General features: G+C 34.6%; 1 protein-coding gene across 6 annotated transcripts in view; it reads left to right on the forward strand.

Annotated features, from left to right (window-relative positions):
* The window catches only part of LOC145662680 (choline/ethanolamine kinase-like), a 139,123-nt gene that overhangs the window by 28,675 nt on the left and 96,080 nt on the right, over nucleotides 1-14,368 (forward strand). Inside the window, exon 1 of one of the 6 annotated variants that reach the window (XM_081728505.1) lies at nucleotides 150-251. The exons of 1 other annotated variant lie outside the window; for it this stretch is intronic. Coding sequence is in view for 1 of the 5 variants with exons in the window: in XM_081728502.1 (XP_081584628.1) it covers nucleotides 14,052-14,093 (42 nt within the window). In the remaining 4 variants the exon portion in view is untranslated. Of the gene's footprint in view, nucleotides 1-149; nucleotides 252-13,786; nucleotides 14,094-14,368 lie in introns of those variants that run through there. 4 more of the 6 variants (XR_014127080.1, XR_014127079.1, XM_081728502.1 and 1 more) reach the window with 4 other exon arrangements.

A 14,368-nucleotide genomic window follows, 5' to 3' on the forward strand; every position in this document is an offset into this window, starting at 1 on the left:
TTATCAGTATGGAAGAGTTCATGGACACATATTGAATATTATCTGGGAAAAGTGTAAGATTGACCCCAGGAAGACACAACAATCACAAAGGTCTTCTTTACTTTTTGTTTTGTGTTATTTATTTGAAGTATCGTTTAAAAAGGTGACCTCTTTTAGTATCTCTACTTCGCGTGTACAGTATCATTGAGACGTGGTTCCTTGTTGCTTCAGCGTGGTCCACGTGTAAAGGCGGAAAATTCTTTTCGTGAAGAGTAAGTAAAATCTTTAAAATAGGCCTATATTGTATCAATCATGTATTTTTTTAAAGTCTAGATATGCGGAAAACGGATTTTCCTTTGGTTTCTATATACCTTCTTACATGTTTTTTTTTTCTTTCTTTCCTTCTAATAAGTTATTGTATTATAATGGGCCTTATGCAGTCGTTCTGACGAGTGCCATACTAAAGAGTTCGACTAACATATGCTTCCAGCAATAGTCAGGCCTTTAGAATGACGTTAATCATAAGTCAAAATGACTCTGCATAAGTCCCATCCTTGTCCCGTTTGGGGCTAGTGACAATAGTTTTTCCCCCTTAGATTGGCTACTATTGTCAGCTGATTGTATATGCTTTAATATAAACTAAAGTGCTAGTAATTAATTCTAAATTTTATATCCACCGAATGATTATTGTACGCAATTGGGAAGTTCCGAATTTAACCCCCTCCGCCCGAACAATACATTGTATGCAATGTACACATTTACCAAATTAAGATACATATACAGAACTTGATACACATATGAACTTCAAAAGTTTGAACCCCCGTGATAAAATTCTGTGTACGCCACTGTACCGAATGGTAAGATTTAAAACGATGGTTCTAGAATATACAGCAAAAATATATAGAATTATTCTTGACTAACACAGCCGCTGCACTTGGTTGTAGTACCAGGTCAATGGTGTCTGTAAGCACTTTTGTCATATGTTCAACACGAAAACCTGCTTCCTCCGGCTGCATTTTTGAACAGAGTCATCTAACGGGAAAATGCCGAACTTTTTAAACATTAATTACTAAGAGAATGTGCACTCTTTAATTTAATTAGCATTTTCTCTGTAGATAATAATTAATAAGAAATAAGAAAATTTTAGGTTCAATAAAGACGAATCAAAGATTATGAAGGTATGCACCTCAATTGCTAATTCTCATTACTTTCTCTAAAAAGCGGTATCGGGTTTAGTGGTAAATCTTCATTTCCTTATGGGGAATTAAAAAATGAAATTAATAATTTTGAGCAAATTACACACACATACTTTATGAATACTTCATGAATTTGAATAATATTGTTAAATGTATAACCCTGCTTTACGATTTTCTCCAAACGAGCAGTGTAGGTCGTGATATCATGCAAAATTGAAAAAATCCTATGTTAAATTTATCCCATTTTTCACGGCATCCTCGCAAAGCTCCAGTCCACTCTTAATGTAAGGATAATTTCTTGAAGCAAGATCAGGCTGTGCCTGATTGCATTCTTTGTTCGTTGTCAATGCAGTGAAATGTTTGCTTCGTTCACGGGGTGGATCTACTTTGTAAGTTCCATATCCAGTTTATGTATCAGCATGGGAGTTAAGTTACAAAGGGCAACAAATATCAGACTTCGTGAAGTTTTTTGCTATTCATACCATATATCGTACTTTGCTCTGATTAACACAGTTGTTCATTTATTTTATTTAAATTGGGAATTGAGAGTTAAATGACATGCAGTTCCGTGTTCATCATCTTGAAGGCACAACCATTTTCAATATGCGGCTGCAATATCTCTAGGATTCAGAATTAAGGGACAACAACACAAGGTGGTTCACGATAATATGTCAGTGAATGCAATATGAGGTTGAGAAGTTTAGTTGGGATACGTAGTTTCCATGAGAAATTACACGAGATGAAGTTCGAAAGCGTGCAAGAAGGTTTCTGGATAAGCCAGAACAAGAGTGAACATCGTGATCCGGGATCTTGATGAGCATTTTAATTCCGCGTGCTTCAGGAAGAGATCCGGGGCACACTTCAACATATAAATTTTATTCGCAGAATCGAAAGTCATAATTCAGCGGGCCCATTCTATAGCGAGTTTGCATCAACGTACTGTTTTGGTTTGCGATAATCGACATAGCAGTTATAATTGATTTTTTATTTTATTTTATTTATTTATTTATTTTTTTTTTTTTGCATGTTTTACTTTGCATTACGCTCCACAATTTTTGCTATGGCTTACACGGAATAAGGTTCTCGGTGTGTTTTCAGGATAATAAAAATGCGAAATATATTTTGGCATGATTTTCAAACATCGTTCGCTGAAGATTTTGTACAAGTTACAAATCATGTTGAGCATCTGTGAAATGTAACTCTAAATGAATATTAACATGTGCAAATGAATATCTTTGTAATAGAGCCATATTCTTCTCAGTTCTCGTGCACTCAGTTCTTGTGCATATGGCAGGAGTAAAACGTACTTTTCAGTTTAACCCTTCATTATAATTTTCTGTAAACCCTCGTGAATCAAAGAGGAAAGAAACTAGCTGTTTATCCCTGTCCTAGTGGCATAGAAGTCCCACATGTTTTTACATATCATGAATTAGAACCTGCTATCAGGCTGACTACTCAAAGAAAGCAAGATTCACGAACTAGACCCTATACATAAACTTTTGTGTAGTAAGATCTCCTTTATATGTGAATGTAATAAAAGTGGATTCCTTCCTTGTAAAGAAAGTAAATGGAATAGATCAAAACAAATTGTGCCGCTGAATTTGTTAGATTAGCCTCAATTTGTACTCGTGGTTTCTGTTTCAAATGTAATTTGCAAAAGGCTGTTCAAAGACGAAACATGATCTTAGAGCTACTAGAAGCAAATTTTCAGTTATTACAATGGAAAGACTGTATGCAGTGAATTTATGTTAATCAGCCTTATGGATGCTGGCAGAAACACAAATGTTAACAGAAGTGTTTAATTCGCAATCGTGTGTAGCAATAACTGGGCTAACGGTAGACTTAAAGTTTATTACAACTTTATGGGTAGATTATACATGTTGTGTTCCTTACACGAATTGCTAAGTATACGTGTTGAAGAATTGGAGAATTATATACATTGATCAATATAAAAACTACAAACATTACCAAGTAGTGATCGTTTTCATAGTTCCAATTTAAAAAAGAAAAGGTTTAGCGATTCTTAAATCTTAGGGAATTACGTATTGTAAAATTGGCAAGTGTAGTTTTGCAAATACGTAGACCTTGTAAAGCCTTTAAGGTGTGTCATCTGATCTTTTTTAAGCTGCTGAATGATGTATAGTACGTCTCTTTAAATGCTAATAAGTGAAAGGTCGTGTCTCATTAGAAAGAATAACTTTTTGATAAACATATCCGTAAATTGAATTTGATCATTGCAAATTACGAACTTTGAGCGGAAGAATACTTCCCAAGAACTTACTTGAAGGACATCGGAACCGGAAGGTTACGTTGAATGGATGGGGAAAATAGACGCAATTGATGTCGCCTGAAGCGAAAGCAAATACCACAAACATGTACTCAAATGCTTCCTCCCCACTCCTCTTATCCAAATTGCGTTTTGCAGTAAAGCGCGTAAGAAAAAGAGGGAGGAAAAATCACTGCGCCCGGTTTTTGTTAAGAACAGGTTACGTAATTGTGTTTGCTGGCTCCAGAAAGAACAAGGGTAGTCTGTTTTCTTAATTTAAATTTGAGGTTTGAAGGACTTACATATAACAACAGTACTATTCGTTTTTTTTTTTTTTTTTTCGGTTTCGCAAACGCTGATGTAAACAGGTTGAAACTGAACTAGGTAGTTTAGTTCAAATTTCTGACGAAAGAAAAACAATCTTACAATCTAATTGCAGTTTTCCACTTTTCGCATTAAATGTTTTGAATAGTCATTTCTCCTTAAAATGTCATGGTTTAAATACCATATTTAAACGCTTGTGATGATGTTTTGGCAGTATATTTATACGTCCACTTTGATAGTTTCTTTAGAGTTCACTAATCATAGAAATGTCTGGACCGCTAAGAGATTATGGGTGCAACGTTAGGAAAGTAATTTGGGAAGGGTTGAAACGATATTCCGATATTCATGGCGTGGATTTTTTTTTTTTTTTTTAATGCAAGAATGTTATTTCGCTATATCTCGACTCTAGAGGTTGGTTTGGAAGGAGGGGGTCTACAAATTCATTTTGAAAAAGCAAATTACGTCTTAAGTATACTTGAATAAGAAATCAGTAGAATCAAATCCACGGCCGGCATGTGGAATATGTGCATTTACACGGAGCGGCAAAATCTGTAATGGCTATATTATTTAGAATAAATATTTCTTGTTGGAAACAGACTTCATGATTAGATTATGGTATTAAATTTACTAAACTGACTTTCTATTTGAATACTACATTTATGATTAATGTTCAGGTCGCATTAGTTTAAAGTCACATGGACAGTGCTAAAGCAAATGGTCAAATTCCAGCATGAATTGCTTGATTGTTATCAAATACAAGAACTCAATTCTCAAACAGTAGTGAACACCTGTTTCTTTTAGTTAGTTACAGTTTAGTTAGTTCTTTTAGTACAGTTTTGATAGGAAAACTAGTCTTGTCTTTGTCACGAACAAGATCCTGACCATTAAAGGTGGAAACAAGTTTTTTTTTTTTTTTGTTTAAATTTTAACAGATGTAGAAGGAAAATTAAGAAATAAAGATATAAGAGCTAGTTGCACTCGAATTGCAAATTTATACATTGAGATTGAAGCTCGATATTGAATTCTATAAAAAAGATTACTATCTTTCCTCTGCAGATGCGTTTGCTTTGTCTTTCACTAACATAGCAGATTATTATTTTTATTTAAAAAAATAGGCGCAACGATATTGCATTTGTAGTGTTTAGGCCTTTCTGAGTACGAGTGCCCTTTCCTTCCCTTTCGTTGTTAATGATGGGGTAACATCCTTAAAATCGCGCGCGTGTGTGTGTTTTTTTTTTTTTTTTTTTTTAAGATTTGTTCTTTCTGGAGAAAGGGGGCGGAAAAATGTCATTGTACGGGGCGGCAAATTGCCTAGCACTGGCCCTGATCACATCATAACGCCAGTTCACTTCTAGAACAGACAAATAATTTGCATTTAAAAATAATTAAGGTGTAAGTATTCAACACCGTTAAGGATCCTTGTAGGTAGAAGTAGTATATGCAAACTTTGTTTTTTCTTCAGAGGGGTAAAAGGTCGCTCGTACTGAAAAACATGACGTTGTTATTGATTCGAGCTCAGTGGAAACTTCTAAAGCACATGAAGCAAATAATCCGTGGACTTTGGACAAGGTTGATCACAGGATTGAGGATTTGATAACTTTATAAGTTGGAAATAATAATGAAAGCTTATATAATAAACACTTTTATCTGGAATTTAGTTATCAAGGCTGACGTTAGTGATATCCTAATGCATCCAGTTTGGATAGATAACGGTAGACTCTACTCTATCCGTCTTTGCAGTTTTTCGTAACATGATTAACACGAGATAATTTGTAACAATTGTTTTCCATTTAGTGAATGAGTAAAAGACCAATTATTTTCCTAGTATTTGCTGGTAAATATTGAGCATATACGCGTGTAGGAATACGCACGTAGATGTGTACTAGAAGTCTTTCCTCGTGAGTAAGTAGTTTCCATTCTCTTCTTTGATGTGGGATATTCGTGTTCAGTCCTGGGTGTTGGGATATTACATAAGGCCGTAAGTTAAAGTTGAAGTCTAAACTCCGAATAATTAGTCAAATCATACGTGAAAGCATCTTTTGAAAGAAATGATATATTGAATGAGATTGGGGTATACAGTGTATTCTATTTTGAAGGCAAAATTTAGTAATTTAGCATGTCTCAATAAAAAGAAAATTCATGTATTTTTTTTTTTTTTTTTTTCGATATAGGTAGATAATTTGTTGAGCAGGCACAGACCAGCGGGGAGGTCTCCATAGGAATCAAATTTGGTCTCCGGAGAGCTTGATCATTTAGTTATGAGGGAACCCCAAATCAAGAATGGTATCGTCCTATAGTGGTTTTCAAAGCTAAACCAAGTTTTCTTATCAGCAGTAAAACTGTCATATGGTTGTTAGCGGCCACGTGCGGTTTGTCAACCAGTTGGATGTTGCCGGTATTACAAAAGCTTAGCCGCTCTCCCTGCCTCCAGGGTAAACAATGCTGTCTCGAACTATTCTTTGAGTGTTGCAAACCAATAAGCAGATACATAAAACCAGAATAACCATTTAAAATAGGGATAAAATACGTACAGGTCATTCAACAAGTAATTTTCTCTATTAATATAATAGTTTTTACGTCCGAGCCATTTCGGGCTACTGTGCATTTGCGGTAATGCTCGGAAAATAGAATAGAAACTGGACCGCACGTTGGACCGATATTGTATTTTTACCCGTATGAATCGGGTTTGCCCGATTAAACCGTATGAATAGGGATGACCTGTAATCCCGTTTTTATGAAAACAAGCTTAGTCTGTCATTATTGTAAATGATGTGTTGTTTCACTTTATTATCAAAGCACAAATTGTTCTAATTATCATGTACGAACTCATAACGAGTCTATCAGTTCAAACGGTCCAAACAGGCCAAACACGGGTCAAACGGGCTTATCAGGTCTAAGGATCGAGTAAACCAAACGCAATGGGTATCGGGCGGGTACAGTTTACCCGAAAAGTTCAAGCACTAATTACAGGTTAAAGTCAATACTTAAGAGCTGTAATTGTTTGCATTCACTTTTTTCTTTTTTTTTCTTTTTTCTTTTTTAGGTAGTCGACCAACGAACTTGCGGATACATAAATATAAATGCTCAAATCTAAATTATTGCATTATATTATTGCAATGAGCATCAACGTGATTTACTATTAGGAGTTAGCGTGATGCACTAATGTTAGTCTTTTATGTTACTATTATTATTATTATTATTATTATTATTATTATTATTATTATTATCTGTTTATGCCCTTCATGCAACTTAGAATCAATCTCACATAAAGCACTATATCAGACCTGATTTAACATTATTTTGAAAATTCTCACATAAATAGATAAAAATAAACAATTGGAACTTAACACTTCAAGAGTTCAAAACATGTCCTCGTTTTCGTTTTCCTCAGTTTCTGAGGACGATTGATCTATCTCGATGACAACATGATCTTTGTCTCCAAAAATATTTTGCAAGACATGATAACTTTGTTCAATGTCCTAGGAAAACATTATTATTATTATTATTATTATTCGACAGGCCATCTGTCTATAATGACAATTTAAAACTTTCTTTTAAAAAAAGAAATGATTAAAAAGCATTCTATTAAGTACCTAAATCATCATATGTATTAATATGTGCAGGTTAATATCTGAGTAATAAAGCTATAATTATTAATTTCCTGTGTATAGTATCCTAATTTGTAGTTTGTCCAGTTTTTATACAGATGACGAATCACATTAGAAAGAAACTGATCAATTATATATTGACCTGTATAACTATATCTTAAAGTTAGAAATAATATAGGCTACTTACAAGAAGAGCAGATGAACAGGCAGAATCTTTATTAAGCCTATTACTAATATTACATATTATTATTAGCAAATAATGATAACTAAATTCCTGGGGCAACAGCCTTTAGAAGGCCTGGACTTATGACACTCATTTCTGTGGGGTAATGTGTTTAGAGGTCTGCACGGGCTCGGGCTACTATGATAACCGTAATGGGGTTAACCATACTGAGAGCTTTATACAGTTCTACCTGAGTTGGAGCGGCAACGCCGGGATCTAGTTACAATGAAGGATTTATGGTAGGGACAAGTAAACCCTTAGATCTTGGCACTCGAGGAAAAAAATGGTTATGTTTTGTCGCGAGCTATACTTGCGACAGTCTTATGTGCGACAGGAACTGTTAACTGTTCTATGAGCGACCGACTCGATCTGTTAACACGCGTATGAGTAATCGATTCGTTCATACTAAGATAATGGAAGAAGATAAGGTTTCCCGTTTTAACTTGTTTCATGGCAGTGCGATTTAGAACCTAACAAAATATACTATGAAAAGTGTACGTTCCTAGTAGTCTCATTTCCTCCAGCCGTTTCACAATTACAAGGAAAATACACTCTTAACAATTAACAATTTAAAAAAATAAATCTTAATGAGATACCTATAAGAAAAGCTTGAGTGCCTTCCCTTTACAAATCTTTACAAATAAAGCTGTCTTTATTATTGAAATGTTTTTCTTATTTTATTCAGTCTTAGGAAGTCTAGAAAATAGATAGTTGGCCAAAATAATATATATTGTTACACTTTTAAGTCTTCCAAAATAAAATATATAGTTTTGTTTAGTGAGTAATTAGATTTGAATTAAATTAAGTGCAGAAAAGATAGCTTTTGAAGAAAGGGGATATTACAACTGAATTTTGAATAATTAATTACATAGGGATATACTTTTTCATGGAAATATCCCTGCTGTCTCGTTAAGTTATTTGACATGTTTTACGTCAAATCTAACTCAAAATTAAGGTAAGTTTTATTTGTACTCACAGTAGAGAGAAGACATATTTGACAAACAGTATCGCTGGCACGTACATTTTTCATAGCAAGGTGTTGGAACGCTAATAACGCCAGAGGCAAACATACTTTATAGGGATGGTATCGAGACGAGACGAGACTTTATACAGTCTCGGTTTATAAGTAGCGGTCTCGATCTCGTCTCGAGTCAAAAATCGCCGTCTCGGTCTCGTCTCGGTCAAAAGATGCCTGTCTCGGTCTCGAAGGCCAAGTCTCGGTCTCGTCTCGAAAGTCTCGAAATATATAGTGCGAAATTAAAATTGTGAAAGTATTATTATCGTACAGTCTGTCGTTTCCGCTTCTCATTTATTGCCTTCATTCTTCACTTAGAATTATGATATAATGTACCTCTTCGTAGCTAATTTGCTAGCGCTAATGCTTTTCATGTGTGTGTTCCAGGTTCAATCATCAGTGGGTATAACACCCGGGATAAAACCCTAATAGTAACTCATATTTCACTTTCAGCAATAGACTTTGTCTCAAATAGCTTCAGTACTGCCTATACAATTAAACTCTATTAAATTAACCCCAGTACTATACAGTAGTTTATTTCCTTCCTTTGAATCAGAATTGTTCAATACCTCCCAACGGATAACGCAACACATAGAGGCACAAATGTATTTAATCGTACCGAAATTGAAATTTTACAATTCCTCAGTTATTATCCAATACATTCTGCTTTGACTGTCATTTTAAAAACAGAATGTAATATTCATTATCTTAACAAATAGAGTAAATTATTACTACAATATATTTTGTTTCTAATTGTTCAAATGGTTTATTACCGTTTCACATCTCAGTGTTTAATTGGCACTTTAAAACAGGAACTTCTTTAATCTTGTGGTGGGAGCTACGACACTCATCTTTGCTATCTGTGGTTTCGGGTTGGATCACCAAACAAGTTAGATTCAAAGTCTTATGTTTCGTATAGTTCGCGTCTCACTTTAAGTACATTTTGTTTCTTATACAAGTTCATAAGGTCGTAATGTATTACATAAGCATATATCCAGTGCCGTAACATAGATTAACCTTATTCCTGAGCTCTCAGCGGTGCATGTGATCTTTGAGAAAACTAATCGTGCGTTCATTATGTTGAAATTTTATATTGATTGAAAATTACTTGCGAAACATGCACAGGTAATTCGAGCTATGTATCTATTTTCTCTGTCCCGGCAATACGGGTGATTCTTAACTTTCTAGTTTTCTTTTGTATTAATTTTCGTAGTTTTGCTGCAATATGAAGTCAAAAATATTTTTTTTTCGCTGTAAGAATTTCGTTAAATTTTGGATCCGCTTTTACCCTACCTTACCCAGTAAAAGTTCATATATATATAAACTTTAGAGGTAGACAGACTATGCTAAGTCACTTTTTGGTCGAAATTGATTTAAGAATACTTTTTTAAGAGACTATGTTATTTCTAGTGGTGTAATAATATAAGTCTAAAAGCATCGTATTACTTTGTAACTACTAAGTATAGTTTGAAAAACAGTACTATAGGTCTTACTTAAGGAACCGGTTTTCCGCTTCTCCTGTAAAATTATGAAATTATAACTTGGTTTAGTTTATCTCTGAAATCCAGATATAATAAAATCATAACCATAATCATAATCAATCATTATCAACCCACTGCTGGATGAAGGTCTTTCCAAGTCTTCTCTACAACTATTTATCTTGAGCAATTCTTTCTTAGGTTACTCCCTAGTTGTTCTTGATTTCGTCAAACCTTCTTGTACAAGGACGTTTTCTAGGCTGTTTTTATCTCGTGGTATCCTGTCTAGAATTGTTTTTGTTCATCAATCATAATTTCTTGCAATATGTCCAGCACATTTTCCAGTCCATATTAAAAATCATTTCATTAGTACCAGTCATTAGTTGCCAAATAATTCATTTCTACTATATTTGTCTTACAAATAGTTCAAATGCGCTACTTTTGAAGCACAGACACGCTAGTTTTTGATCTTCGAATCTGACAACACTGACTCAATGATTTAAATCAACACAATATGAGGACTCCATTTTGTCTAGTGGCTAGCGGCTTGACTTCGGTTCGCGTGCTCCCGAATTCGATTTCCGGTGGGAGTACAGTTGAACGACCGAAGTGGTTCTGATTCCATTATAATCATTAGCTCCACGTCTCCTTTAGACGCCCTAGCATAATCGTGGGACGTTAAACTTAAACAAACCAAACCAAAAATCAACACAATGTGTAGGCCTACTACTAACTGTTAGTCCTTGAATAACTGCATACAGCTATATGGTATGGATCGATTTTGAGGTGGTCGGTGGTCAAACTAAAACAAGTGAAATGTAACTAGGGTGTAATTAGAACTTTTAATTAACCATGGTTTTGTGTACATCAGGATTACAACAACTTACAGGCTTAGGAGAACAACTAGGGTTACTGAAAAGTTATCAGTTACATTTAATTTCAGTTACAATTTGCATTTACATGTATTGCTGGAACCAAAACTTTGACATTAACATTAACATTATAAAGACTACGAAAAACATCGTCTTTTGAAAACATTCTTGCACCATAAAACAAATTACGAATAATTTTAAAATATTTTGCAGCTTAGTTACGTTATTTGCACTATATTTAGATTAGCAATTTATTTAAGTTGGCAACACTACTTAAAATAATGGAACTGCTACTTGTAATTAAAACTACCAAAAACTATTGTTGTAATGTTATAGAAGCAAACTAAAGCAACAATCATTATAAAATCTTAACGCAAATACGTTATTTTAAGCAGTATAACAATCACTATCCATGTGTTTGGTATCTCTGAAACCGTTTGAAATAACAATTGTAAATGACATTATGATCACTTAAGTCTTTTGGAAGCATCTACATGATGAGACGTGATACGTCAGCACGTTTTCGAAGTAAAGTCTTTAGAAAAAGTTAAAATTTTCATTTCTTGTAACTTTAATACTTCATTCATTCGAAATACATTATACCATGATCATAGAATTTGACGCTAAGATACAAATGATGCGCACTGCACCGTCTATGCCATTTGAGTTATTAGAGATCTCCAAAATGTTAATGTTGGTGATACTGTATTGTCCTTTGTTACACTGAATAATATATGCGGTGTTGTGGTTTTATTTAATACCTAAATTAGAAATAGGTAATACCTTACACAGTGTAATTTGAGAAAATACAACTTTATTTTGCGTTGGCAACACTGCTTGTTTATTTACTGATATTGCAGAGTATCTAGAAAAATTTTCCCTTCAATATTTCACACAACATGGTTCAAATTTTCAGCATTTTAAATATATATATATATATATGCGTGGATCCAAGGGAAGGACTATAGGGGCCATATCCCCCATTAACGCTCAGGTATACCGAATAAAATGAACTTCAATCCTGCTTTACACTGGATAAAGAGGCAAAGTATGGTTTAGCCCCTGCCTTAATCATATTCTGGATCCGCGCCTGTATATATATATATATATATATATATATATATATATATATATATATATAGAGAGAGAGAGAGAGAAGATAGCTACAACAGCAGTGGATTTTGTTTCGAAAGAAGCTTGAGGAACGGGTAAGAAACTTTTTTGTTGTACGTGCAATGCGAAAAAATGATCACAAATTTATTTCGGGAGGGGCTTGAGCCCAACACCTACCCCCTAAATACGCCGCTGTACATCAGTCAACCGTTCTCATATTATCTCGCACAGCAGGAAACAAATTTTGAGGAAAGGCGGAATAGCTGTAAATATTCGAGACGAGACCGAGACTTTCGAGACTGACCAAGGTCTCGTCTCGATTTATAGAGGTCCGTCTCGGTCTCGTCTCGGTATATAAAAGTCCGTCTCGATCTCGGTCTCGGTACCGTCCCTAATACTTTACGAGAGGGAATCATATCATCTTCCATTATCTCAATCTAAATGAATCGGTCGCTCATAGGACAGATAACAGTTCCTGTCTCTAATAGGACTGTCGCTTCTAGGACTAATTCATCAAGAATAGTTAAACGCTGTATAATTTATCCGGATAACATTCCAAGATCAAAAATAATGTATGTTTAGATGGTTCTAGTGCTGAAAACTGAACGTTATATATTATACTAGCAGCGTTCACCCCGCTTCGCTGGGGTCACCCTGGAACGCAATAAACTTTGTTACTTAGATAATTTTTACTTTTTCGCTTTCAAGTGATATGATAAAAACCATAGAAGATTGGAGTAAATGTTAACATTATATCGCCTGTCATTTATGTTAACCCGCCGAGTGACACGGTCATGTGGGTTGCATATAAATACGGTTAGTTTTAGCTATGATGAGCTAACAAAGGATTTGTACGTTATGGACACTTGAATGGTCAATTATCTCAAGACACTGGTAATTGAAAATTAAAGTGATATGATAAAAACCATCTAGGGTCCAAATCTTAATAACCCCCCAAAAATGAAAGAAATTGGTTCAGCCGTATTAGCGTGATGAGCTAACAAAGGATTTGTACGTTCTCTTTTATATATATAGATAGTATATTATATTATATAATTATGCCCTTTGCACAATGCAGAAAAATCTTATAAACAATTGCATTCTGAGAGCTCCTTCGTGGCTAAGCGGTTAGTGTACGCACCTTTGACGCAGGAGACCCGGGTTTGATTTTTGGTGGGAGCTCATGTGGTTCGGATTCCACGTTAATAGGTAGGTCCATGTGTCATATAGCCTCGCTGCTGAACGGGACGTTAAACTCAAAATCAACTCAATAATTGCATTTTGTTGATGAGTGGCAAGAAAACATTTTTTCTTTCTTTTTTCTTTTTCTTTTTCTTTCTTTTTTTTTTTTGAAGAATAAAGAAAAAACAAACTTAATATCTGGCTTTGAATGAATCATTATATATATATGGAATTTGTTTCTCGAATTAACTGAAAAAGTGGTGTACAATTTCTTTCTGCAATTGTTCTTCCACAATTTTTATTTTTTAATAAATGAACTTTGGTTCGCAGAAGTTCACTTACCAGCTAGGATGAAATTCAAATTAATATTAGTGTTTGCTTATATATAGAGAAATTGACGATATTAAAGCCTAGTGACAAGATTGTATATTTTTGAGGTCAGAGGTTGTTGGCAGCGTCCTAACAACTGTAAAAGAACGATCAAGTTCACTGGCAGTCCCTTTTCTCATATTCTCAATTACAAAATATCGACAGAAATCTGCGCATGTGTATGTGTGTTTCATATCCCGGGTGGTCTGTTTTCTGGGCATTGTGTTGATATTTTTGTGTTGCCCGGAGAAGGTTGTGGAGAAAGTACATCTTTAATCTGCAGTCAAGATGTGACTATGTAGTAATTTTAATTATGTTCGTTGATCCATGTGTTGGTGAAAAATAGCGTAAAGTTGTAGAAGTTGAGTGACATAAACCAGTTTTCTATTTAATAAAGGACAGTGTAACTGGTGAGTTGAACTAAGCATGCTGCAGTGGTCATGCAAGTACTTAAAACAAAAGTTTCTGGTATGTGGGAGTCGTTTATTATTTTCAGTGATAGCTCTGTGTGTCTCTGTGTGCATACATAAGGTATATTCGACCCATTGTCTCTGCCGCATATTCGTCTGGTATTGATTACTGGACTCATCTCGTTATGCGACAGTAGTGCCATCTGCACAGAAAATATATTTTCACGATAAATGATACATTAACCGATAGAAAATCAGCAAAAATATTCGGCACTGTTACTTCATACGAAACACTAAAATGCATTGATGCACTCGGCATAGGGAAACGTTTCG

Source organism: Thermobia domestica, chromosome 10, assembly GCF_964235325.1.
Source record: "Thermobia domestica chromosome 10, izTheDome1.hap1.1, whole genome shotgun sequence".
In the NCBI taxonomy this organism is placed as follows: Eukaryota; Metazoa; Arthropoda; class Insecta; order Zygentoma; family Lepismatidae; genus Thermobia; species Thermobia domestica.